The sequence below is a fragment of the Rana temporaria genome, chromosome 1 (assembly GCF_905171775.1).
Source record: "Rana temporaria chromosome 1, aRanTem1.1, whole genome shotgun sequence".
Lineage (NCBI taxonomy): Eukaryota > Metazoa > Chordata > Amphibia > Anura > Ranidae > Rana > Rana temporaria.
Window position 1 is genome coordinate 670,481,254 of NC_053489.1, and position 27,266 is coordinate 670,508,519.

General features: G+C 46.3%; 2 protein-coding genes across 2 annotated transcripts; both read left to right on the forward strand.

Moving 5' to 3' along the window:
* Window positions 1-271: 271 nt before the first annotated feature.
* Window positions 272-6,492, forward strand: LOC120924616 (gamma-crystallin-3-like). Its single transcript, XM_040335610.1, has 3 exons — window positions 272-370; window positions 4,055-4,297; window positions 6,182-6,492. Exons 1-3 carry the CDS (start codon window positions 362-364, stop codon window positions 6,455-6,457), a joined length of 528 nt encoding a protein of 175 aa, XP_040191544.1. The 5' UTR covers window positions 272-361; the 3' UTR covers window positions 6,458-6,492.
* Window positions 6,493-20,056: 13,564 nt separating this feature from the next.
* On the forward strand, window positions 20,057-25,002 carry LOC120924611 (gamma-crystallin-3-like). The gene is made up of 3 exons (XM_040335606.1): window positions 20,057-20,119; window positions 21,867-22,109; window positions 24,678-25,002. The coding sequence occupies exons 1-3, from the start codon at window positions 20,111-20,113 to the stop codon at window positions 24,957-24,959; spliced, it is 534 nt and encodes a 177-aa protein (XP_040191540.1). The 5' UTR covers window positions 20,057-20,110; the 3' UTR covers window positions 24,960-25,002.
* Window positions 25,003-27,266: the final 2,264 nt, after the last annotated feature.

The window sequence follows — 27,266 nt, forward strand, 5'->3', positions numbered from 1 at the left end:
ATTTTACGCGGCTCTACGTGAATCTGCCCCTATAAGTCTTGAAGTCTGCAGTAGACGTGGGTTCAGTGGTATAGGACACACACAATCACATACAAAGAGGCCCATTATCATGACAGATTAGTACACAAATATTTTAGCTCAGGTTAAGTGAACAATTTAAACACTAATGCAAGCAAAAACCAACACACAATAGGTGTAAAGAAAACACATACACAAAAAAGACATAGTAATGGGAAAATCCATTCATTGTGCATACTGTGCATGGTGTCAGCAGGTGAGGGTGTAGGCAGTTGGGGATGTATATAAGCCTGTGCTCTTACTGCCAGTCACTGGTACAGCATTGGAGTACACATCCAGCAACATGGGAAAGGTAAGAACCTACTAATACTACTATAGGAATTGTAGTACGATATGAGCCTGGGTATGTGTTATTCATTGAGAAATTATTGGGTATCATTGAACTTGGAAGACTGAAGACACCTTGTGAGAAATAGGTACTGCATGGGGACAGCTCCAGGCCAGAGATTGTCATTGCAGCCACATCTGCTATCTTTCTTCTTTTTTTCTTATTCACTGCAAGTTGGATATTTTAAAAAAATAACACAATGTTGGGCAACTATGGGCCAGATTCACAAATGAGATATGACGGCGTATCTACTGATACGCCGTCGTATCTCTGTTTCTAACTTTGCGACTGATTCATAGAATCAGTTACGCATAGCTAGCCCTAAGATCCGACAGGTGTAATTGAATTACACTGTCGGATCTTAAGGATGCAATTCTAGGCCGGCCGCTAGGTGGCGAGGCCATTGCGGCCGGCGTAGAATATGCAAATGAATACTTACGGCGATCCCCGAACGGCCCATCGATCTAACTCTACGTCGTTTCCGTTGAGTTACGCCGCGTAAAACTAGGGCTGAGCCCTAGTTGTCTTAAGCCATGTTAAGTATGGCCGTCGTTCCCGTGTCGAAATTTAAAAAGCAACGTCGTTTGCGTAAGACGTCCGTGAATGGTGCTGGACGCCATTTACGTTAACGTCTAAGCAAATGACGTTGGTGCGACGTCAGTTAGCACAATGCACGTCGGGTAATTTACCCGACGGAGCATGCGTAGTACGTCCAGCGCGGGAGCGCGCCTAATTTAAATGGGACTCGCCCCATTCGATTGGGCCCGCCTTGCGCCGGACGGATTTAGGATACACCGCCGCAAATTTCCAGGTAAGTGCTTTGTGGATCGGGCACTAACTTCGAAAAATTGCGGCGGTGTAACTTAAATCGGAAAAGTTAAGTTGCGCCCGGGCTACGTGAATCTAGCCCTATGTTTCTCTCCATAGATACAATAGAGAAATGAGTGTAGCCATAAAAGAACAGAAAGCATGTGCCATATATACTCGAGTATAACTTGAGTTTTTCAGAACGTTTCTTTGTGCTGAAAAAGCCCCCCTCGGCTTATATTCGAGTCTCTGTGTCCCTGTGTCACGCAGTCAGACGGCGTCCAGAGTAACCCTGCCCCGCCTCGTCCTCGTCCGTGATAGGCAGAAAACTGACTCACTGCTGAGTGTTGCGTCCATAGGTGTGCGCAGCCTATTGCATTAGGGTGTGCACCCCAAAGCTCAAATACACATGCACGTGTATATATATATATATATAGTAGGGAAATTGACAGTGTTGGTAGAGCAGTGGACGCAGTAGTTTATTTTTTATATTTTTTTTATTATTACTTTTTTACAATTTTTGTATTTTTTACAATACTGTATATATTTTTTTTTTACTATAATTTTTTATTATTGTTTTATACAAATATTTTTTAGGAGCCCCACTGGGGTGCTTTGGTGAAATATCAGGGGTCTGAAGAGACCCTTGATGTCTCACTTTGAGACAGAGAAATGGACTGAGGACAGAGATTCCCTAGTCCCTGTCTCTGCAGCCAAACAGGGGCAATCTATCCAGCACAGGGTGATTATGGTGTGCCCATGCACACCTGGCACACCCTGTGCGCACGCCTATGGTTGCGTCTATTACAGACGAGCACGAGGAGGAGGTGGGTCGGGGTTACACTGGACGGATGCCGACTGCATGAAAGGGAGATCAAGTATGCAGATCAGCACAGTGAGGCTCGCAATGGGCACAGTGTGGCATGCAATGGGCACAGGGGGGCGTGCAATGGGCACAGTGAGGCTTGCAATGGGCACAGTGAGACATGCAATGGGCACAGTGAGGCATGCAATGGGCACAGTGAAGCTTGCAATGGGCACAGTGAGGCATTTAATGGGCACAGTGAGGCTTCAAATGGGCACAGTGAGGTATACAATGGGTACAGTGAAGCTGCAAATGGGCATTGTTGACCCTCTTTTCCACTTACAGTAGCTGCTGCATTTCCTACCTTAGGCTTATACTCGAGTTAAAAAGTTTTCCCATTTTTTTGTGGTAAAATTAGGTGCCTTGGCTTATATTCAGGTCGGCTTATACTCGAGTATATACAATAATTTGCAGGATAACCTGGTGAAAATAAAAGGAAAAGGGCTGGAATAAATAAAACTGCTGCAGCTAATCCACACATATTAAATCCTTATTTGAAATTTAGATATACCTTAAGTCCAGCTAACTCTTCTGGGTCTGGAATTTTCAGCAAACTTTTTTTTTTATTGGCTGGGATAAAATAATCCCATGCATGTGCACATCTCTGGTATGTTGGGTGAATTTAGTTTTTGACACCTTCTGCATTCAAGGAGCAATGATTATTTGATCTGACCTGATCAGGGTCTCACAGGCTGGGAGTTTGATTGCTTCCCCCTGTCTCTGGAAGACATTTTCAGTGCTTAGGGCAGGATATTCAAATCAACCAGCCTGAAATTTTTATTGGGTTCCAGACAATAAATATTGGCTACCTGTGCAGAGGGCTGAGATGGGCATAAATAGTCTGAGACACTGGAGAGACAGGTTCCTTCTCCCCAGGAGGGTTCCAGGGGTGCAGGGGTCAAGCAGCCCAAAGCTGCTGCCATCAAGCAGCCAATGGACCATACAGCTGCTTTGGGAGGCCTCAGAAGTCACAGGATGAAATGGACTTTGCTTAGAACTAACCACAGAACCACAGCATTATGGATTTGGCCCTGATAGGTGCCATTGCACTCCCTGGGTTGGGTCTGGAGGAAGCTGGAACTCAGCAGCTGTCCTGGGGACTTGTGGGTAGTGACCCTGAGGTAATCCTTGGGATTCTGTACTGGCTAATGATTACTGGGTTTGTCCCAGGTAACCAAACTTTCAAAGACTTGCCTTATGGCCTTCAGCGGTGAGGCCTTCAGACTTTTCACTTTCAACAAATACTAAGGAGAAGAATTTTCACCTAGATCTGCCTTTTGGTTCCCCAACTTCGAGGCTTTAGCCTTATTGGGTATTACCTCATGGCCTTCAGCTGCGAGGGCGTAGACTGTTCAGTATTCACTATTGTATAACAAAGAATATTGTTTCATGGTCTTCAGCTGTGAGGCCCCGTACACACAACCGAGTTTCTCGGCAGAATTTAGCCAGAAACTCGATCGGAGCTGTATTCTGCCGAGAAACCCGGTCGTGTGTACACTTTCAGCTGAGGAAACCGACGAGGATCTTGTCGGGCCAAATAGAGAACATGTTCTCTATTTCCTCGTTAGTCAACGGGGAAACTTGGCTTGCCGAGATCCTCGGCGGCTTCACAAGGAACTCGACGAGCAAAACGATGTGTTTTGCTCGTCGAGTTTCTCGGCCGTGTGTACGGGGCCTGACTGTTCAAGGAGAAGAATTTCCTTAAACTACTATGTGTTGCACATTTTGGAATATCCCTTGTCCCCAATCCCTAACCTGTCCCAAGATCTACTAGCAATAAATTAAAAACATACAACCCCTGGACTGTTTATTGAAGCATGTGTGAATGGACTGGTTTGGGTGATTGGTGGCCTTCATACTGTTTGGGAATTACCCAGTAAACATCAGCTGTCCCTGTGAGGGTAGTAAGTAAAATTGGTAAAACATTCTGTAAGTTACATAATTTTCACATTGTATTTTCCATTCCTGTTTTGCAGATCATCTTCTACGAGGACAAGAACTTCCAGGGTCGCTCTTACGAGTGTCTCTCTGAATGTCCCGACCTGTCCTCATACTTTAGACGCTGCAACTCCATCCGTGTGGAGAGTGGGAACTGGATCCTGTATGAGCTCCCCAACTACAGAGGACACCAGTACTTCCTCCATAGAGGAGAGTATCCTGACTTTCAGCAATGGATGGGCTTCAATGACTCTATTCGATCTGTGCGTCTGAGTCCCCAGGTAACACAACTATGTACTCTTTATTAAACCATGTTATGTCTTCATTTTTTTTTTTTTAAACATAATGGAGACCATATAATAGTGTCTTATCAATTTGAGTTGAACAGAGGTCTCTCTTTTTGGATCCCACCACTACAAGCACTGTATTTGTGTAGCGCTTACCCCCAAAGGAGCCGCTGGTTATAGATTGGGTAGCATGTTACCTCTGTGACTCCGCCGTCTAGGGTAGTTGATGAGAGCCAAAGCAATGGAATGTCCACACAGCAGGTGTCTTTTTCTTGTGCTTTTATTTTACCCAACACGGTAAACAAATCAAACTTGAGGTAGATAGTAGAGATGTATGAGGAGAAGAAACAGCAGATTCAGGCCTAACGAAACGGAAGCAGTCCTGCTTCCAACGATACTTTACTTTCGTCGTCACTCCAGCCGGAACGGGTATAGTGTACCTGGACAGGCCTCTCACACCGACCTGGCAGCCAGAGTATCACTCAGAACCTTTGAGGGAAAAGATCTCTGCCACAGACCCTCCCTAGAACTTAGATCATGGAGACAATCCTCCTTGGTAGAATTTGTGCCTGGATCAGCTTCAGGTAGTTTCAAATGGGTCACCAACTGACAGGTGGCTAACATCCAACCTTTCAGTGTCCGGTTACCTTGATCCCGATGGATTGTCGAGGCCCTGTTGGATCGCCAGCCTCTCTTGGCTCTCCTCAGGTGGACTCCCCACCGAACAGCTATCTTGCTTGGGATCTTTTTAGAATTGGGGACCTAGTCGATCACTGGGGCCCCGCCACAGTTTTAAATGTTCCGGGCCAACATGGTCCCAAAACCAGGAACACCGCGTGGCACGCACACCCCAGCCTAGTAGGCCATCTCGCCGGGGAGCCGTGATGTATGGTCACCCTGAAGGTGGGTGCCACACCGGAAAAGAACCTAGCCTCAATGGCGTCTGTTCCAGAAGTACCCTCCCCCACGCGAGAGAAACTCCCTCCTGATTGGCTGCTGGCAAGAGGCACACCAGCCTGGACTCCACTGGCGCCACCTGTCGCCCCGGGGTGGTATAACACTCCGGCAACAACAAAATGAGCCCACAGTACAGCCCAGCTGAAACAGAGACCCCTTTGAAATTAGAATTGGGATCAGAGTCAGATTATACCCTGATCACCCCTTAAATTTCGAATAGCACCGGTACTTAGAAGTAACCAGGCGCTACATTTGAAAAAATCCTAACTCGATTTGTGAGTGTTTTCTCGCCAAACGAGCAGGATTCAGGCCAAAGCGGTGTGCAGTACCACGTTTGGTCTCTGGTGGTGGTGGGGGGGGGGGGGCGCAAATCGCAGCAGATCGGCGCCGTTCAGAAATGCTCAGAAAGACTTTCCGAGGTTTGCCGAGGTCAGCCAAGGTGTCCTCGAGCCTTTCTGTCCGTTTCCAAGGCTCTCTGGCTCCCCCCCACCTCTGGCCGCATGTAGCATTGTATGCCATTGAAGTCAATGCGGAACAAATTATTTTCGTTTCCATTGACTTCAATGGGGAAACTCGCTTTGATATACGAGTACTTTGGATTACGAGCATTTTCCTGGAACGGATTATGCTCGTAATCTGAGGTTCCACTGTACATATAAAATGTGCTTTGGAGAGTGTAAGTGGTATATACAAGTAACAGCAGAACTTTAGCTGTCATGGTAGAATCAGAGATAGAAGTAGATGTTTATTTTGGGTTAAAGGAAAGCAAAGATGTGGAATGGTACCAAATCCCTACCTACTTATACCAAGACAATCCAAAACTCTGCTAGAAATAACTGGTTTAGTGTTGCCTGGATGACCACTTGCCTTTTGTTGTTAATTCTCATTTATGTTTTATTGTGGTGTAACTTATTTTAACAGCACCAAGGTTCCTTCAGAATCAGGATCTACGAGAGAGAAGAGTTCAGAGGTCAGATGATGGAGTTCACTGAGGATTGTCCTCATGTCAATGAGAGATTCCGCTACAATGACATCCACTCCGTCCAAATCCAAGATGGCTACTGGATGTTCTATGAGGAGCCCAACTACAGAGGACGTCAGTATTACCTGAGACCTGGAGAGTACAGGAGATACAGCGACTGGGGAGCCACAAGCCCCAGAATTGGGTCCTTCAGACGTCTCCATCATTCCTACTAAATTGACTGAATAAACATATTTTTGTCCACAATAAATAATGAATAAACTTCTTTAAACAAATTGCAGTTAATATTTTTTACATAGTTAGTCATAGATAAAGTATATCTTCATCCGATCTTTAACCCCTTCCCATCCACGCTATAGCCGAATGACGACCACAGTGCGGATCTACTTTGCCAGGAGGCCGTCAATAGACATCCTCCATTTTGCAAGCTCCCCACATGTGCCCTGCAGGGCGCGTGGTGCACGCTGTGATCACTGAGTCACTGAGACTCGGGTGATCACAGATCCCCTAAGGGGCCAATGACAGCTGATCACATGATATAAATGAAAGCTCGGTAATCATTTTTTTTCTCCTCACGCTGACAGCGTGAGGAGAAAAGAAAGCCGATCACTAACTTTTGTGCATGGGACATTGGTCCCGAAGAGGAAGAGGCACATCCGCCAGATCTGTGACCACCAGTACTGCCTGCCAGTGCCCACCATTGCAAAAAAGTGCTACCTATCAATGCCTACAAGTGCCACCTATCAATTCCCACCAGTGGTGTCAATCAGTGCCTCATCAGTGCCACCTAGCAGTGCTGCCTATCAGTGTCACCTACCAGTGCTGATCAGTGCCCATCACTGCCACCTATCAGTGCCACCTATTAGTGCCAATTCTCAGTGCCCGAAACAGAAAAGAAAAGGAGGGCGCACCGACCTTGTGCATTACCACTTAAAATTTTTATTACGATCATGATCACGGACTATCCAGGCTTTGAAGAAGGGGGTACGCCCCAGAAACGCGTCAGCCGTTCAGATGTCTGAAGTTCCACTGGCAGGTGCCGCGAGGCCCAGTCCATTTGTCTGAAAAGCGCATACTTACGATTGTCTTGTGAGTAGGACCATTGCTTTTTATTCTGTTTTAATTACAATTTTAAGTGGTAATGCACAAGGTCGGTGCGCCCTCCTTTTCTTTTCTGTTTAGTTTTAGCCATATGAACACCCTTTGTTCTGTGGAGGGCTGCAAGACTGCTGATTTTTGCCGTTAGACTACACTGCTGTACCCGGTTTGGCGAAACAACAGAGCGCAGGAGGTTTTGTGCTAATTCTCAGTGCCCACCAGTGCCACCTATCAATGCCCTTCAGTGCCACCCATCAGTGTCACCTCTCAGTGCCCACCAGTGCCGCCTATCAGTGCCCACCAGTGCCACCTTATCAGTGCCGCCGTATTGGTGCCAATCAGTGCAGTCCATCAGTGCCCATTAGTGTCCATCAGTGCAGACTATCGATGCCTATCAGTGCAGCCTCATACGCGTACATCAATGAAGGAGAAAAATTACCTGATTGCAAAACAAACTATAAAACGGTTTTGTATTTTTCTTCTTTTTTTTTTTAAAATTGTCACTCTATTTTTGTTTAAAGTGCAAAAAATAAAAACCGCAGAGGTGATCAAATACCACCAAAAGAAAGCTGTATTTGTGGGAAAAAAATGATAAAATTTTGGTACAGAGTTGTATGACTGCGCAATTGTCCTTCAAAGAGTGAGAGCGCTGAAAGCTGAAAATTGCTCTGGGCAGGAGGGGGTGTTTAAGTGCCCAGTAAGCAAGTGGTTAAATCTCATATCCTGTTTAACATGTTAAAATAAATTTAACCACTATAAGATTAATGCCGCGTACACACGATCATTTTTCGGCATGAAAAAAAACGTTGTTTTAAAAAAATGTCACTTAAAATGATGGTGTGCGGGCTTCACATAATTTTTCGGCTTCTGAAAAACGACGAAAATTTTTTAACGTCGTTTTAAACAATGTCGTTTTTCGGGTTGTAAAAAATGATCGTGTGTGGGCTAAAACAACGTTAAAAACCTGCGCATGCTCAGAAGCAAGTTATGAGACGGGAGCGCTCGTTCTGGTAAAACTACCATTCGCAAGTAAGCACATTCATCACGCTGTAACAGACAAAAAAGCGCAAATCGTCTTTTACCAACACGGAATCAGCTAAAGAAGCCCCAAGGGTGGCGCCATCCGCATGGAACTTCCCCTTTATAGTGCCGTCGTACGTGTTGCACGTCACCGCGCTTTGCTAGAGCATTTTTAAAAAACTATGGTGTGCGGGCAACGTCGTTTTAATGATAAAGGTGGAAAAACTTTTTTTTTTTTCATGTCGAAAAATTATCATGTGTATGCGGCATTACACTTTATTCGGGAGCTCTTTGAAGGGAGGTCTGGCTCCTTGCTTGTCCATACAGCAATGAAAGTTTTTGAAATGGTACTTCTTGCATTGTTACCCTGTTAGAATTAGGGGGGTGGAGAATACAAGCAGCCTTATTGACACAGATTTCTCAGGCATGGTTCACCATTGTCACTATCAGGAAGCCAGTTCAGAGCAATGATGTGCAGCCGATTGTGACAGTTAATAGTGAGGACGCCCACGCAGACCCCATGTTGTCCAATTTTTGGGGGCAAACCCTAAACATGCCATTTTATATAAACCGTGGGATTAATCAAGCCAATCCAAAGTTGTTGTTTAAGTGATTCAGGTTCTTTCCAATGCAAAATCAGAGCTTATTTTTGGCATTGAAAAACAGTTACATTTTTTGAGTAAGTCAGTTAGTCAGTTCCCCCCAGCCTCAGTTAGTGTAACATTGGCCACCGCAATATCACAGTCCGACAATAAGTCGCTAATCGCCATTGTAACGGTCACCACCGTTTATGACCTTCCATCACATCCAAGACAGCTTATCGACACTCCAACCAACAGGACCCGATCCATCCCATTTCCCCAGAATCAAGACGAGACACACAGCTCTGTACTTGTTCCAAAATGAATGAATGCTTTAATGCAGGGGTCTCAAACTCAAATTACCTGAGGGCCACAAGACAAGTTTCCATATCCCATGGGGGGCCGCATGCAAACTTTCAAACTTCAAAAACAGTACTGGTGTCAGCGAACACATTATTAACCCTGACCACTACACTGCACACTGACCACTACACTACACACTGACCACTCACCATCAGGGTACTGCACATCAGGGCACAGGGCACAGCACACATGAGTGCACAGCGCACATCAGGGTACAAAGCCCAGCACATCAGGGTACAAAGCCCAGCACATCAGGGTACAAAGCCCAGCACATCAGGGTACAGGGCACATCAGAGCACAGCACATAGGGGTACAGCACAACAGACCACATCAGGGTGCACGGCACATCAGGGCAGGGCATAGCAGGACAGGGCACATGGCACAGCAGGGCACAGCACATCAGGACAGGGCACATGGCACATCAGGGTACAGGGCACATGAAACAGCACATCAGGGTACAAAGCCCAGCACATCAGGGTACATGGGGCACATCAGGGTACATGGGGCACATGGCATATCAGGGTACATGGGGCACATGGCACATCAGGGTACATGAGGCACAATCACAGCACATCAGGGCACATGGGGCATATCAGGGCACATGGGGCACATACGAGCACACCAGGGCACATGGGGCACATGAGAGCACATCAGGGCACAATCAGGGAACATGGGGCACACCAGGGAACATGGGGCACATGAGAGCACATCAGGGCACAGCACATCAGGACAGGGCACATGGCACATCAGGGTACAGGGCACATGAAACAGCACATCAGGGTACAAAGCCCAGCACATCAGGGTACCCCATGTACCCTGATGTGCTGGGCTTTGTACCCTGATGTGCTGTTTCATGTGCCCTGTACCCTGATGTGCCATGTGCCCTGATGTGCTGGGCTTTGTACCCTGATGTGCTGTTTCATGTGCCCTGTACCCTGATGTGCCATGTGCCCTGATGTGCTGGGCTTTGTACCCTGATGTGCTGTTTCATGTGCCCTGTACCCTGATGTGCCATGTGCCCTGTCCTGATGTGCTGTGCCCTGATGTGCCATGTCCTGTACCCTGATGTGCCATGTGCCCTGTCCTGATGTGCTGTGCCCTGATGTGCTCTCATGTGCCCCATGTTCCCTGGTGTGCCCCATGTTCCCTGGTGTGCCCCATGTTCCCTGATTGTGCTCTCATGTGCCCCATGGCACATCAGGGTACATGGGCAACATCAGGGCACAATCAGAGCACATGGGGCATATCAGGGCACATGGGGCACATACAAGCACACCAGGGCACAATCAGGGCACATCAGGGAACATGGGGCACATGAGAGCACATCAGGGCACATAGGGCACATGGCACATCAGGGTACAGGGCACAGGGTACCCTGATGTACAGAGCCCAGCACATCAGGGTACATGAGGCACATGAGGGTACATGGGGCACATGAGGGCACATGGCACATTGGGGCACATGAGGGTACATGGGGCACATCAGGGCACAATCAGAGCACATGAGAGCACATCAGGGCACACCAGGGCACATGAGAGCACATGAGGGCACAATCAGGGCACATGAGAGCACATCAGGGCACATGGGAGCACATCAGGGCACATGGGAGCACATCAGGGCACATGAGAGCACATCAGGGCACATCAGGGCACATGAGAGCACATCAGGGCACATCAGGGAACATGAGAGCACATCAGGGCACAATCAGGGCACATGAAAGCACATGAGAGCACATTAGGGCACAATCAGGGCACATGAGAGCACATCAGGGCACATGAGAGCACATCAGGGCACATGAGGACACATCAGGGCACATGAGAGCACATCAGGGCACATGAGGACACATCAGGGCACATGAGAGCACATCAGGGCACATGAAAGCACATGAGAGCACATTAGGGCACAATCAGGGCACATGAGAGCACATCAGGGCACATGAGAGCACACCAGGGCACATGAGATCACATCAGGGCACATGAGAGCACACCAGGGCACATGAGAGCACACCAGGGAACATGAGAGCACACCAGGGCACAGGTCAGCATTTACTTGTTGTTTTCTTCAAAGGCAGAGTAGCGCAGGAAGCGTCTGTCATAAGTTCACTTGTCTCTCATGTCACGCTTCTACTCCCCGGCAGCCCCCCCCCTCTTCTCGTCCATCTCAGATAATGTCACAAGTAAATGGGGATGGACGAGAAGAGAGGATGGGCCGCTGGGGAGTAGCAGTGTGACATGAGAGACAAGTGAACTTATGACAGACGCTTCCTGCGCTACTCTTCATGCACCTCGATCTACACTTCCGCAGCACCTGCCCTGCCTGCGGGCCATTTAAAACCGGTCCGCGGGCTGCAAATGGCCCGCGGGCCGGTACTTTGAGACCCCTGCTTTAATGGTTTCTTCTCAGCTTTTTATGCAGTACAAGCATGTGACAGAAATTACAGGAACAATCGGACTGTCCACCCCCACCCTGGGGGGGCTTCAATACACCTTCAGATGGCTAATTGCTAAACATTCTAGACATCTCGGCGCCGGGCTATAATTATCCTGACCTAATCACTGCACATTCCTTCATTAACAGAACTTAAACAAAACACCATCACACAATGATCTCTTCTCAATCCACATCCCTAGACAGACGTTCTGTCTCCGCATACAGCTTGACAGAAAGGTATTCACACCTCTGAGCATCAATAGGCTTTAAGCAGTGTTATCACACAATGAAAGGTCTTCCAGAAGCCTGACTCAATTAGCATGTCACTAGCCAGGGCTAATCATAGAAATGAGTCACTATTGACTGGTTGGGTCACAATTAACCAACATCTTGCAATATCTCAAGATCCTGCAAACATGAATTATTATTAATGTCCTATCTCATGTAACACATGAATTATGATTTATTAGCCACCCTATGCCCAAAAGGGGCACAGGGTGAACTTAGACCCACAAGTTCTTAGGGCCGCTGGTACAGGAGTATCCCCCATCCCTCAAAAGTCTCTGGGTGTCACGGGTCATCCTGTTACAGCCATCATTACTAGTGTAAAAAAAATCCAGTATATATACCATGGTTTGTAGGTGCTATACCATTCACGCAAACCAATCAATATACACTTATTGGGATTTTTTTACTAAAAACATTTAACAGAATACATTTTGGCCTACCCTTTTTAACCACTTAAGACCCGGACCTTTAGGCAGCTAAAGGACCCCGGCCAGTTTTTGCGATTCGGCACTGCGTCGCTTTAACAGACAATTGCGCGGTCGTGCGACGTGGCTCCCAAACAAATTTGGTGTCCTTTTTTTTCCCACAAATAGAGCTTTCTTTTGGTCTTATTTGTTCACCACTGCGGTTTTAATTTTTGCGCTATAAACAAAAATAGAGCGACAATTTTGAAAAAAAATCAATATTTTTTACTTTTTTCTATAATAAATATCCCCAAAAAATATATAAAACATAATTTTTTTCCTCAGTTTAGGCCGATACGTATTCTTCTACCTATTTTTGGTGAAAAAATCACAATAAGCGTTTTAGCGATTGGTTTGCGCAAAATTTATAGCGTTTACAAATAAGGGCATAGTTTTATTGCATTTTTATAAAAAAAAATTGTTTTTACTACTAATGGCGGCGATTATGGCGGACACTTCGGACAATTTTGACACATTTTTGGGACCATTGTCATTTTCACAGAAAAAAATGCATTTAAAATGCATTGTTTACTGTGAAAATGACAGTTGCAGTTTGGGAGTTAACCACAAGGGGGCGGTGAAGGGGTTATGTGTGACCTCATTTGTGTTTCTAACTGTAGGGGGGTGTGGCTGTAGGTGTGACGTCATTGATTGTGGTCCCCTATAAAAGGGAACACACGATCGATGACAGCGCCACAGTAAAGAACGGGGAAGCTGTGTTTACATACAGCTCTCCCCATTCTTCAGCTCCGGGGACCGATCACGGGACTCCAGCGGCGATCGGGTCCGCGAGTCCCGCGGCCACGGTCACGGAGCTTCGGACCGGATTGCGTGCTCGCGCCCGCGGGGCGCGCGACCCCACGGCTGGACTTAAAGAGACATGTACGTGGATGAGCCCAGCCGTGCAATTCTGAAGACGTATATCGGCGTGTATGGGTCCTTAAGTGGTTAAAGAAATAAAAAAAAAAATTATTCGAAAATTCAACATATTGTTAGTGTAGCGCCTGGTTACTTTTCAGAACCGGTGCTAGTGTAAATTTAGAGGGGGTCAGAGAGTTAAGTTACTCTGACCATGTTGATCTGTTCAAATTTGAAGCCTCTGTCTCAGCTTTGGCTGTGCTGTGGGTTAATGCTGTTGTTTCTGGGGTGCTGATCACACCCCAGGCCGACAGGTGGCAACAGTGGAGTCAGGGATTTGGATGCTTTTTTCCAGCAGCCTATCAGGAGGAGGGTTGCCTCACTGTGCATGCTGGGGAAGGGTATTTATGAGGCAGATGACATTTTAGTGGGTCTTCTTCAAGTGTGGTGCCCACATGTGAAGAAGCCGGGCCGAGGTGTGCGTGCTACGCAGTGTTCCATGTTCCGGGACCACGTTGGCCTGAAACATTTGAGCTGTGGCTGGGGCCCAGTAATGCGACTGGGTCCCCGATCTGAGGAGGTCCTAAGCGTTAGTTCTGCTAAAGAAAGCTGTTCGGTGGAGAGTCTGAGGAGTACCAAGAGAGGCTGGTGTTCCAAGAGGGTCTTGATCATCCACCGGGGCAGAGGCATTGCTAGGGGGGTGCGGCCCGCACCGGGTGACGCCCACTAGAGGGGTGACACCATCCCGATTTAAAAAAAAAAAAAAAATAATAATTTTTAGCTGACATGTGGGGGGGGGGGCGGCCCCCCCCGCAACTGCAGCGATGAGCGCTGCGGAATCCGAGCACCGCGGTACAAGAGGAGGGGGGTTGCGGGGTGACACCGCAGCACCATCCATCCCCTCCTATCACAGCCACGGGCTGTTAGCGGTGCTCAGCAGTCGGCACACAGGCACAGCCCCCTCCTCTCTGTTTGTGTGTACAGAGGGGGAGGGGCCGAGGGGACCTTCTGTCCATGTGCCGTGGCGCTGCCTGTGATGATCTGAGGTACTGAATGGGAAGGGGGGGTGTTTGCACCTGGGGGGGATTTCACTGAAGGGGGGGGTGTTTGCACTGAGGGGGGGGGGGTTGTACTAAGGGGGTGTTTGCACTGAGGGGGTTTTCACTAAGGGGGGTTTGCACTGGGGGGGTTGTACTAAGGGGGGGGGTTTGCACTGGGGGTGTTTGCACTGAGGGGGGGGGTTGCACCGAGGGGGTTTGCACTGAGGGGGGGGATTTGCACTGAGGGAGGGTTGCACAAAGGGGGGGGGTGTCTGCACTGAGGGGGTGTCTGCACTGAAGGGGGTCTGTGTAACATGCAGGGGTCCAGAGGTGCAGGTGGCTGTGTAATGTAAAAGGGGTGCAGTGATGCAGGGTGCTGTGTAATGTAAAAGGGTCCAGAGGTGCAGGGGGCTATGAGATGTAAAGGGGGCCAGTGATGCAGGGTGCTGTGTAATGTAAAAGGGTCCAGTGATGCAGGGTGCTGTGTAATGTAAAGGGGTCCAGAGGTGCAGGGTGCTGTGTAATGTAAAAGGGTCCAGAGGTGCAGGGTGCTGTGTAATGTAAAGGGGTGCAGAGGGCTGTGTAGTGTAAAAGGGTCCAGAGGTGCAGGGGGCTATGTGATGTAAAGGGGTGCAGAGGTGCAGGTGGCTGTGTAATGTAAAAGGGGTGCAGTGATGCAGGGTGCTGTGTAATGTAAAATGGTCCAGAGATGCAGGGTGCTATGAGATGTAAAGGGGTCCAGTGATGCAGGGTGCTGTGTAATGGAAATGGGTCCAGTGATGCAGGGTGCTGTGTAATGTAAAGGGGTCCAGAGGTGCAGGGTGCTGTGTAATGTAAAAGGGTCCAGAGGTGCAGGGTGCTGTGTAATGTAAAGGGGTGCAGAGGGCTGTGTAGTGTAAAAGGGTCCAGAGGTGCAGGGGGCTATGTGATGTAAAGGGGTGCAGAGGTGCAGGTGGCTGTGTAATGTAAAAGGGGTGCAGTGATGCAGGGTGCTGTGTAATGTAAAATGGTCCAGAGATGCAGGGTGCTATGAGATGTAAAGGGGTCCAGTGATGCAGGGTGCTGTGTAATGGAAATGGGTCCAGTGATGCAGGGTGCTGTGTGATGTAAAGGGGTCCAGAGGTGCAGGGTGCTGTGTAATGTAAAGAGGTGCAGGGTGCTGTGTAATGTAAAGGGGCCCAGAGGTGCAGGGTGCTGTGTAATGTAAAAGGGTCCAGAGGTGAAGGGGGCTTTGAGATGTAAAGGGGTTCAGTGATGCAGGGTGCTGTGTAATTTTAAAGGGGTCCAGTGATGCAGGGTACTGTGTAATGTAAAGAGGTCCAGAGGTGCAAGGGGCTATGTGATGTAAAGGGGTCCAGTGGTGCAGGGTGCTGTGTAATGTAAAGGGGTCCAGAGGTGCAGGGTGCTGTGTAATGTAAAGGGGTCCAGTGATGCAGGGTGCTGTGTAATGTAAAGGGGTCCAGAGGTGCAAGGGGCTATGTGATGTAAAGGGGCCCAGAGGTGCAGGTGGCTGTGTAATGTAAAAGGGGTGCAGTGATGCAGGGGGCTGTGTAATGTAAAAGGGTCCAGAGGTGCAGGGGGCTATAAGATGTAAAGGGGTCCAGTGATGCAGGGTGCTGTGTAATGTAAAGGGGTGCAGTGATGCAGGGTACTGTGTAAATTTAAAGGGGTCCAGTGACGTAGGGGGCTGTGTAATGTAAAGAGGTCCAGAGGTGCAGGGTGCTGTGTAATGTAAAGGGGTCCAGAGGTGCAGGGGGCTATGTGATGTAAAGGGGTCCAGTGGTGCAGAGGGCTGTGTAATGTAAAGAGGTCCAGAGGTGCAGGGTGCTGTGTAATGTAAAGGGGCCCAGAGGTGCAGGGTGCTGTGTAATGTAAAAGGGTCCAGAGGTGAAGGGGGCTGTGAGATGTAAAGGGGTCCAGTGATACAGGGTGCTGTGTCATTTTAAAGGGGTCCAGTGATGCAGGGTACTGTGTCATTTTAAAGGGGTCCAGTGATGCAGGGGGCTGTGTAATGTAAAAGGGTCCAGAGGTGCAGGGGGCTATGTGATGTAAAGGGGTGCAGAGGTGCAGGTGGCTGTGTAATGTAAAAGGGGTGCAGTGATGCAGGGTGCTGTGTAATGTAAAATGGTCCAGAGATGCAGGGTGCTATGAGATGTAAAGGGGTCCAGTGATGCGGGGTGCTGTGCAATGTAAAGGGGTCCAGAGGTGCAGTTGTGGAGAGGGGTACACAGTAGTAACAAAAAGATATTGAAGGATGCAGAGGTATGCAGGGGGCACAGTGGGGTGTTTTTACATTTTAACGTGGGGGGGTGCCAGATATTGGATCCGCCCCGGGTGCCAAATGCTCTAGGTACGCCCCTGGCCTATAGGCTCCTGAGATGTGAATTTCGGTTCTGGAGAAAGAGAGGTGGGGGGAGGGGACAAAGAAAAATGGAGAGAAAGAAGAAGGGATAGAACGAACAAGAAAGATGGATAGGGAGAGAGAGAAAAGGGGAAGAAAGGAGAACAGAGAGCAAACAGTAGGGTAAAAATATTTAAAAATTTTTATTGGGGGGGGGGGGGGTGACACCATATTTTACCGCACCAGGTGACACCAAGCCTAGTGACGCCACTGCACCGGGGACCAAGGAAACCGGGTACTGAGAGGCTGGACGTCGGTTGCCTATCAGTCGGTAACCTACCTAAACTACCTGAAGGAGATCCGGGTGTTGAATCTGCTAAGGAAGATTCTGGACCATTATCGTCTCCAGTATTTTCAACTATTGGGAGGGTCTGTGGCAGAGACTTGACCCCAAGTTTGCAACCATTGGGAGGGTCTGTGGCAGAGACTTATCCCCAAGTTCCGAGCGACATTCTGGCTGCCAGACCTGTGAGAGAGGCCTGTGCAGGTGTGCTATACCCATCCTGGCTGGGGTGGAGAAACAGAAGTTGTCGTTGGATTGCATACACCTGGATCTGCTATTTCCATTTTTACTATTTCTATACTCTTCACCAAGAACAGAAAATAAATCTGTTGTGTGGACATTCCATTTACTGCAACTCTCATCAAATACCCTAGACGGCGGAGATACAGAGGTAACGTGCCACCCAAAACAAACCAGCAGCTCCTTCGGGGGTAAGTGCTACATTTATTTATTTTTTCAAAATTTGGGATCTTTTTTCATTTATATATTAAAAGATCCAATAAAAATATCCAAAGATCCAGACAAAAACCAAGTTGTGATCAAATGTTGTTAGGGTATATAGGTGTGAGAGAGGGCGCTAAAGTGGTAAAACCTGCCACTTGGGACACCCTAAGTTAAGAGTCCCAATGTAGCAATGAGAATGTGGTAAAATTATATATAGTATACCATATAAAGAACCTATATACAAAATATACGCTCAATATGTGACAACAATAATTACATCTCTAGTAGATGTATTGGAAGGTACAAACATAATTAGTGCCAAGCTAATTAGTGACAAATAAGTGAGCAAAATGGTCAAAAAAGGCAAAAAAAATCCACAATATAGTCCAAAAACATGGAAAAGTGCTAGAATTCCAAAAGGAAAAATAGATGGATGTATAAATAGATCAGTGTCTCTTGATTGGCGCTAAAGGAACACAGTCTCTAAAGATCACTTTCACAGAGTGCTTCAATAGATGTTCATGCACAACAGTCTTGATATTCCTACAGCCACCACCATAAGATATACTATCACCCGATGTGCTCTTGCAAAAGTATGCGCTTACCAAAAAGTGTAGACCACTTTAATTAAAAAGTAGGTCAAACAGGGCTGGACAGGTTGAGTGTCTGCTCACTGTGGGTCACACTTGGAATCTGCCACAATACTCGATTCGATTGATTTCCCAGCAGTTGCATTCATGAAAACAGGAGAAATAGTATAGTGTAATGCCGCTTTATTAAAAAAATCTAAAAACAAGCTGATTGGCCTCTTACTTGTGGAGGTGCCCGCCCGGAACTAGGACTGCAAGCGTGGTATATGTGCTCAGTGGGGTCTCATAAGCCGCCGTGGTGGTCGAAAGGGAACCTAGGGATCAGCTGATGGGTATTACTGTCAGACTCGCCGCGGCATCAGCTGATCCCGCTCCTAGGTCCCTGCAGGACGAGTTCCCTTTGACCACCACGGCGGCTTATGAGACCCCACTGGGCACATATACCACGCTTGCAGTCCTGGTGCCGGGCGGGCACCTCCACAAGTAAGAGGCCAATCAGCTTGTTTTTAGATTTTTTTAATAAAGCGGCATTACACTATACTATTTCTCCTGTTTTCATGAATGCAACTGCTGGGAAATCAATCGAATCGAGTATTGTGGCAGATTCCAAGTGTGACCCACAGTGAGCAGACACTCAACCTGTCCAGCCCTGTTTGACCTACTTTTTAATTAAAGTGGTCTACACTTTTTGGTAAGCGCATACTTTTGCAAGAGCACATCGGGTGATAGTATATCTTATGGTGGTGGCTGTAGAAATATCAAGACTGTTGTGCATGAACATCTATTGAAGCACTCTGTGAAAGTGATCTTTAGAGACTGTGTTCCAATAGCGCCAATCAAGAGACATATAGGTTCTTTATATGGTATACTATATATAATTTTACCACATTCTCATTGCTACATTGGGACTCTCAACTTAGGGTGTCCCAAGTGGCAGGTTTTACCACTTTAGCGCCCTCTCTCACACCTATATTCTATTGCCAAATTACACAATATTTGTTCTAGAGGAGCAGCTCACAAGTAATTAATTGCATGGAGTGATTGTATCAATCCACTTTTGGTATTTGGCGCGGAAACACACCCCACTTTCACGTTGTTAGGGTATAGTTTGCATGACCGCACAATCGCCAGTTAACCACTTCAACTCCGAAAGATCCCCCCCCCCCTTCATGAGCAGGCCATTTTTGGGTAAAGGAATGCTGTATCAACGCGCTGATCAACTAGACGGTGGCGGCGGGGGGGGGGGGTTCCTGGCTTTCTCTTTGAGGACTGCTCTCTCCGTCCCCTCGCCGCCCCCTCTCCGCCCGCTCTCTGAAGAAAAAAAAAAGTATCGGGTAAAGCATCGGGAGCATTTGCGCGAGTATAGTGATTACTATAGTGCTCTGTGTTCCATGATGTACTCTCAAAAAAAGGATTTTACAGGTAAGCTGTTATAAAAATAATTTTTTGCTGTGTGCCGCCAAAGTCTCGGGTTTGGCTTGAAGAAAAGGTGGCAAACCTACCCAAGTCGTTGGAAAGGGATGCCACTGCAGGACCATAATAAAGGGCCCGTCAATGGCAGAAAAGGACCCCAGGATCATTTGAGAGGGCCCCGGGAACAGAAGTCAGAGAGGGCCCTTCATTGTTTTTTTGCTGTGAAGGTTCTAGTTATGCCTTTGCAATATCCATGAGCATCAGAAAATGTGTAACTGACAGATTGCCCTGGATTATTCAGTGGTATAGTTAACACACAATCACATACAAAGAGGCCCATTTTCATGGCAGATTAGTAAACAAATATTTAGCTCAGGTTAGGTGAACAATTTTAACACTATCACATGAAAAATCTAACACACAATAGGTGTAAAGAAAACACATACACAAAAAAGACATAGTAATGGAAAAATCCATTCATTGTGAATACTGTGCATGGTGTCAGCAGGTGAGGGTGTAGGCAGTTGGGGATGTATATAAGCCTGTGCTCTTACTGCCAGTCATTGGTACAGCATTGGAGCACACATCCATCAACATGGGAAAGGTAAGAACCTACTAATACTACTATAAGTATTGTAGTAATATACTGTAATCTAAGATATGAGCCTGGGTATGTGTTGATCATTGAGCAGTTATTGGGTATCATTGAACTCGAAAGACTGAAGACACCTTGTCAGAAATATGTACTGCATGGGGACAGCTCCAGGCCAAAGGTTATTATTGCAGCAACATCTGCATTCTTTCTTTTTTAATTGTTCACTGCAAGTTGGATATTAAAAAAAAAACACAATGTCGGACAATTATGTCTCTCTCCATAGATACAACAGAGAAATGAGCGTAGCCACAATAGAACAAAAAGTATGTTATTTACAAGATAACCAGGTGAAAATAAAAGGCTAGTGTAATACATGAACAGAGCTGTGTGTCTCGTGTCTGGGGGGAATTCTTATGGATCGGGTCCTGTTGGTTGGAGTGTCGATAAGCTGTCGTGGATGGGATGGAAGGTCGTAAACGGTGGTGACCGTTACAGCTAGAATAAAGAAAAATATTGCAGCTGCTACATATAGGGACTGCTAAGACTTTGCTTAGAACTAACTGCAGAACCACACCATCAGGGATTTGGTCCTGATAGACGTAATTTCTATCCCTGAGTTGTGTCTGGAAAAAGCTGGAATCAGCAGCTGTCCTGGGGACCTGTGAGTAGTGACCCTGAGATAATCCTTGTGTGTTGGGAATCTGTACTGGTGACCAATTACTGGGTTTGTGCCAGACAACCAGACGTTCAAAGACTTGCCCCATGGCCTTCAGCTGTGTGGCTTTAGACTATCAGCATTCAACAAACACCAAGAGCCCATTCACACAGGGGCAACACAAATTCCAGCACGACTTTGGGAGGCAACTTGGACATGACTTGAGTATGAATCAGGCAACTTACAAGGCAACTTCAAGTTGCCTCCAGGACAATACAAGGCAACTTCAAGTCGCCTCCAGAACAGGAGGCTTTCCAGTGGCCAATCAAACAACAATCAGCTCTGTGGGAGGGAGGGGGGACTGAGGGGTTTGCCTGAGAAATGTATGTTATCTTCCTGTATTGTTGCTTCAGTTAAGACAGGGATCCGACTTCTGAGGCGACTTCCATTGAAATCAATGGGTACAAGTTGCCTAGAAGTTGGATTGAAGTAGTACGGGAACCTTTTCTGAAGTCGGAGCGACTTCAGTAGTGTACATTAAGATGGCTCCCATTCACTTCCATTCATTTTCTCGACTGCGCGACTTGGGGCAACTTGGGGCGACTTGAAGTCGGATCCCAGGTCGCCCCAGTGTGAACCGGCTGTAATGAGAAGAATATAGGCCAAGGAGATCTGCCTCCTGGTTACCAACTTTGAGGCCTTAGCCTGTTTAGTAATTACCTCATGGCCTCTGGCTGTGGGGCTTAGACTGTTCAGTATTCACTATTGTATAATAAAGAATTTTGCTTCATGGTCTTCAGCTGTGGGAGTCCTAGACTGTTCAAGGAGAAGAATGTCCTCAAACTGCTATGTATACACATTTTGGAATATCCCTTTTCCCCAATCCCTAACATGCCCCAAGTTCTACTAGCAATACATTACAAAAAGTCAGCCCATGGACTGTTTTTTGATTCCTGTGTGAATAGACTGGTTTTGGGTGATTGGTGGCCTTTGTACTGTTTGGGAAATAACACAGTCCCTGTGAGAATAGTAAGTAAAATTGGTAAAACATTCTGTAAGTTACACAATTTTCAAATTGTATTTTCCATTGCTGTTTTGCAGATCATCTTCTACGAGGACAAGAACTTCCAGGGTCGCTCCCACGAGAGTCACTCTGAATGTCCCGACCTGTCCTCATACTTCAGACGCTGCAACTCCATCCGTGTGGATAGTGGGAACTGGATCCTATATGAGCTCCCCAACTACAAAGGACACCAGTACTTCCTCCAAAGAGGAGAGTATCCTGACTTCCAGCCATGGATGGGCTACAAGGACTCCATTAGATCTGTGCGTCTGAGCCCCCAGGTAACACAACACTACATCATGTTGTTTCTTTTTTTTTCCTTTTTTTTTTGAAAACATGGAATTAAGACCCTATGGATTCTACCTCTGCAGTGGATTCCTGCTTTGTTCCTATGGAAACTCTTGGAGTCACTTGACTCTAAAGCCTCGTACACACGCTCAGTGTACTCGGCAAGAACCAGCAAGAAAACTGCTGGCCGAGCTTTCATGCTGAGTAAACCGAGCGTGTGTACGAGGCTTTCAGGTTTCTCGACAAGAAAACTGCCTAAAATCTAGACGAGAAAAATAAAGAACATGTTCTCTATTTTCTTGTCGTGAGATTCTCAGCAGTTTTCCTGCCGAGAAACCCGAGAGTGTGTATACTTAAGATAGAAAAAGATCCTGGACTGCCGCACTCCTTAAAATTATGTCTTTATTGTAAAAAAGAAATCCAAAAAACAACCAAAGCGATGCAGTCAAAATGAAGTGAACAAAAAGGTGGCTGACATGTTTCATATCATGTGATGCTAATAACTAGTGTGTATACTTACCTTTCGCCGTAGAAACCCACGCATGCAAGAAATGACTTTGACGCAGGTGCGGTAGCTTCCTAGGCATAGGTAGGGTGCAGCAACCGCTGTTCTTTTGAAAGGAGTGTCTGTACACTCGGGCGGCAAGAGATTCTTGCCAAGAATCTCGTCAGGAAAAACACGTTTTTTTTCCTGACGAGATTCTGTGAAAATAAGTGTAGCGCCAAAATGGAAGACCCACTTGTGGAGTGGATCTACTAAGACAGGAAACCCTAGGGCAATGTGTTCCTCCAAGTGGACCTCATCCACTGAGGATGGACAGATTGACCACGGCAGGGTGACCCGTGAGTAATAAAAATAAAATTATATATATTTATCCACAATATCTGTAAATGGTGTCAACCTTATGCGTGAAAGGTAAATATAATGACTATAGTGCAATAACTCATACCAAAAAGGAAAAAGAGACCAGTGAGTAATTATCAAACCATAGATATAAACATATAGTTCTTAGGTGAATCAACACCATCAATGTACTTCAGGTATCCCAAAAATGGCAACCAGAAAACACTTTCACTATGTTAGCTTGTGAAATTACAAAGCATAAAATAAAACTCCCAAATAATGATGATACCTCTCTGAGATCGTGGGCACACCCAAACAAACTGGCCTAAAGCCCAGGAGTTGGTGTATTATTGATGGATTGAACAACAAATAATCACAGTATATTTGGATGGCAAAATATACCAATCGTATACATTGATAAGGAACCTCATGCACTTGGAGAATGCAGTTGAACCACCCCAGTTAAAAATAACTGTAGTATAGAGTCATAAAAGAAGATTATATCATGAGTCCATCCACCCTGATGGTGGCGTAAATATGATCCTCCCTCCTTGTAGACTTAGATGGGTCTGTATACTTCAAGGAATATAATACAATATGTTTGAAGACATAGATTAAATGAGGTACTCTTACCAGATCCGGTGGACCCCCCAACCCACCGTACGATGGGGGGGTCTTAAGGGCTTGTGTGGGCCGATTGCCCTCTCTGGTCACCGTAAAAATGGTATCCTCTGGTAGATTATCCTTGGCATGATGGATGCCCAATAGGCGCAGATTGCACCTACAGCCAGGTGTTCCAGATACTCCAGTTAGCCAAAATAATGTTGTTCAATCAATCTCAGCAGTGAGGAAGAAAGGAGAAAAGGAAAAAAACTCCTCATAGTGTAAAAATGTATAAAAGGTTTAATAAAATCACTTTCAAAAATCACATCAGTGACAAAAACTCCAAAAAATCCAAAACAATCCAAAAAGAATTTTTCAATAGAAAATACACACTTAAAAATAGCAAACACAGCAACTCCACCACCCTGGATAGATGGACAGGAGTATTTCAGTATTGTGTAAAGATAGGGGTGGTAGGACCAGCGTACCTGACCGGTTTAGTCTGATAAAGACTTCAACAGGGGTGTACAGCCGAGATTCTGGTCCGTGGTTCTCGAAACTTTTGACCGCCAAGAACGACGTGACGTACAACACTACGACGAGCCGAGAAAATGAAGTTCAATGCTTCCGAGCATGCGTCAAATTGTTTCCAAGAATGGCTCGGAATTTTGTGCGGCGGAATTGCTACAGACGATCAGATTTTCCGATAAGATTTTTTTCAGTCGGAAAATTTGAGAACCAGCTCTCAATCTATTGTTGGCTGAAATTCCGACAGCAAAAGTCCAATGGAGCCTACACACGGTCTGAATTTCCGTTCAAAAGCTCACATCAGAATTTTCTTGTCGGATTTTTCGATCGTGTGTACGGGGCATAAGCAGTATATTCAAGTAACAGCAGAGCTTTAGCTGTCATGGTAGAATCAGAGATAGAAGGAGCTGTTTATTTGGGATTCAAGGAAAGCAAAGATGTGGAAAGAAACCAAATTCCTCCTTACTTGTCCCAAAACAATCCAAAACTGCTAGAAAATGATTGATTTCGTGCTACCTGTATGACCACTTGCCAGTTGTTGATAATATTACTTTTTGTCTTATTATGGTGCAACTTATTTTAACAGCACCATGGTTCCTACATAATCAGGGTCTATGAGAGAGAAGACTTTAAAGGTCAGATGATGGAATTCACCGAAGATTGTCCTAATGTCTACGAGAGATTACGCCAACATGATATCCACTCTGTCCATGTCCATGATGGATTTTGGATGTTCTATGAGGAGCCCAACTACAAGGGACGTCAGCATTACCTGAGACCTGGAGAGTACAAGAGATACACCGACTGGGGAGCCACAAGCCCCAGAACTGGGTCCTTCAGACGTCTCCATCATTTCTACGAAAAATGACAGAATCTTAACTTATTTTCTTCAAAATAAACTTAATTAAAAACTAAGGTTATTATGTTTTTTTTTTGTTCATTTATTTTTTACATATTTAGTTATGCGTAAATTAGAACTAAACCCATTCTGTAAAGTCTCTTTAATTCTTGTTAATGTAATTCCAAAGGTTTTCAAACCTGTTAAATCTGAAGGTTTAATTAGGTGTTTCTTTCCAGGAAAACCTTTGTTTGTCCATATAGCGACAACTCTTGCATTAAAGGTCTGACATAGCAGGGGGACATATTGGACCTCTGCAGAGAGACCTCTGCTGCTTTCACAAAGAGAGCAAGGGTCCTTCTCTGCATGCTGCTGTCAGGATACAGGCTTTTCTACTCAGTCTGAGCCTGTTTTCTAATGAAACCAGTGAGGAAAGCAAAACTAATTCAGAGATTGCATCACTAGAGAGATCACCAGTAGGAGGAAGGAGGTCCTGATTCCTCTGTATATTTCTTTATATCACTAGAGGGATCACCAGCAGGAGGAAGGAGGTCCTGATTCCTCTATATAGATCTTATATCACTAGAGGGGTCACCAGCAGGAGGAAGGAGGTCCTGATTCCTCTATATAGATCTTATATCACTAGAGGGGTCACCAGCAGTAGGAAGGAGGTCCTGATTCCTCTATATAGATCTTTATATCACTAGAGGGGTCACCAGCAGGAGGAAGGGGGTCCTTTTTCCTCTATATAGATCTTTATATCACTAGAGGGGTCACCAGCAGGAGGAAGGAGGTCCTGATTCCTCTATATAGATCTTTATATCACTAGAGGGATCACCAGCAGGAGGAAGGAGGTCCTGATTCCTCTATATAGATCTTTATATCACTAGAGGGATCACCAGCAGGAGGAAGGAGGTCCTGATTCCTCTATATAGATCTTTATATCACTAGAGGGGTCACCAGCAGGAGGAAGGAGGTCCTGATTCCTCTATATAGATCTTTATATCACTAGAGGGGTCACCAGATGGAGGAAGGAGGTCCTAATTCCTCTATATAGATCTTATATCACTAGAGGGGTCACCAGCAGGAGGAAGGAGGTCCTGATTCCTCTATATAGATCTTTATATCACTAGAGGGGTCACCAGCAGGAGGAAGGAGGTCCTTATTCTTTTATATAGATCTTCAGTGAGACCTTATTAAGAATACTGTGTCCAGTTCTGGAGACCCCACTTACAAAAAGAAAAAAAGGTATGAACATCCGAGCAAGCTGTATTTGTTGTTGCCAACATCCCGGGTATCAATATAGAAAAAAGAGTACCCCCCGGTACTATTGAGACTTTAACGGCAACAATCAAAAGTGTTTAAAATTATTTGTATAAATGTATTGAAGAGAACATGTATATATACAACTATTACAATATGTATGAACATCAAACCATAAAAACAGTATAAATGATGAACGATGTTTGATTTCCGTATGGTGATCCAGACAGCCCCACTTACAAAAAGATATTGATAAGATACTAGTCCAGTGACGGGTAACAAAAGATCTGAGGGATAAAACATATCAGGAGAGAACTCAGGACTTAATATGTACAGTCTGGAGGAAATGGGGTGCCTGGCATGATACACCCCCCCCCCCCCCCCCACGGAAAGAACACTGGCCCAGATTCAGGTAGCAATTGCGCCTGCGTAACCATAGTTACGCAGCGCAATTGCTGACTTGCGCCGGCGTAACGAGTTCTCCTGATTCAGAGAACTCGTTACGCCGACTGCAGCCTAAAATCTGCGTGGCATAAGGATCTTATGCCACGCAGATTTTAGGCTGCATTCTAGCGATGACCGATAGGGGGCGCTCCCATTGTGATCTGTGTATAGTATGCAAATTGCATACTAACACCGATTCACAACGTTACGCGAGCCCTGCGTACGCAAATTACGCAGCCAATGCTATAGGATACCCGGCGTTCCCGCGTCGCGACTTTCGAATTTTACGTTGTTTGCGTAAGTGAATCGTGAATGGCGCTGGACGCCATTCACGTTCACTTTGAAGCAAATGACGTAATTTGCCGCAATGCACGTCGGGAAAGTTTCCCGACGGAGCATGCACTGTACGCTCGGCGCGGGAGCGCGCCTAATTTAAATGATTCCCGCCCCCGGCGGGATCATTTACATTGCGCGCGCTTACGCCGGGCAATTTTGCCGGCGCGCCCTCGCAATTTACGGAGCTACTGCTCCGTGAATCGAGGGCAGCGCAAATTATTTGCGGGGGCGTAGGGCAAAATCGTTGCCCTGTGCCTCCGCAAATAATGCGCAAGTCGTACCTGAATCCGGGCC

Coding starts and splice junctions, on each gene's coding strand:
- LOC120924616 (XM_040335610.1), top strand. Junction 4,298..6,181: donor CTGTGCGTCTGAGTCCCCAG/GTAACACAACTA, acceptor TTATTTTAACAG/CACCAAGGTTCCTTCAGAAT.
- LOC120924611 (XM_040335606.1), top strand. Junction 22,110..24,677: donor CTGTGCGTCTGAGCCCCCAG/GTAACACAACAC, acceptor TTATTTTAACAG/CACCATGGTTCCTACATAAT.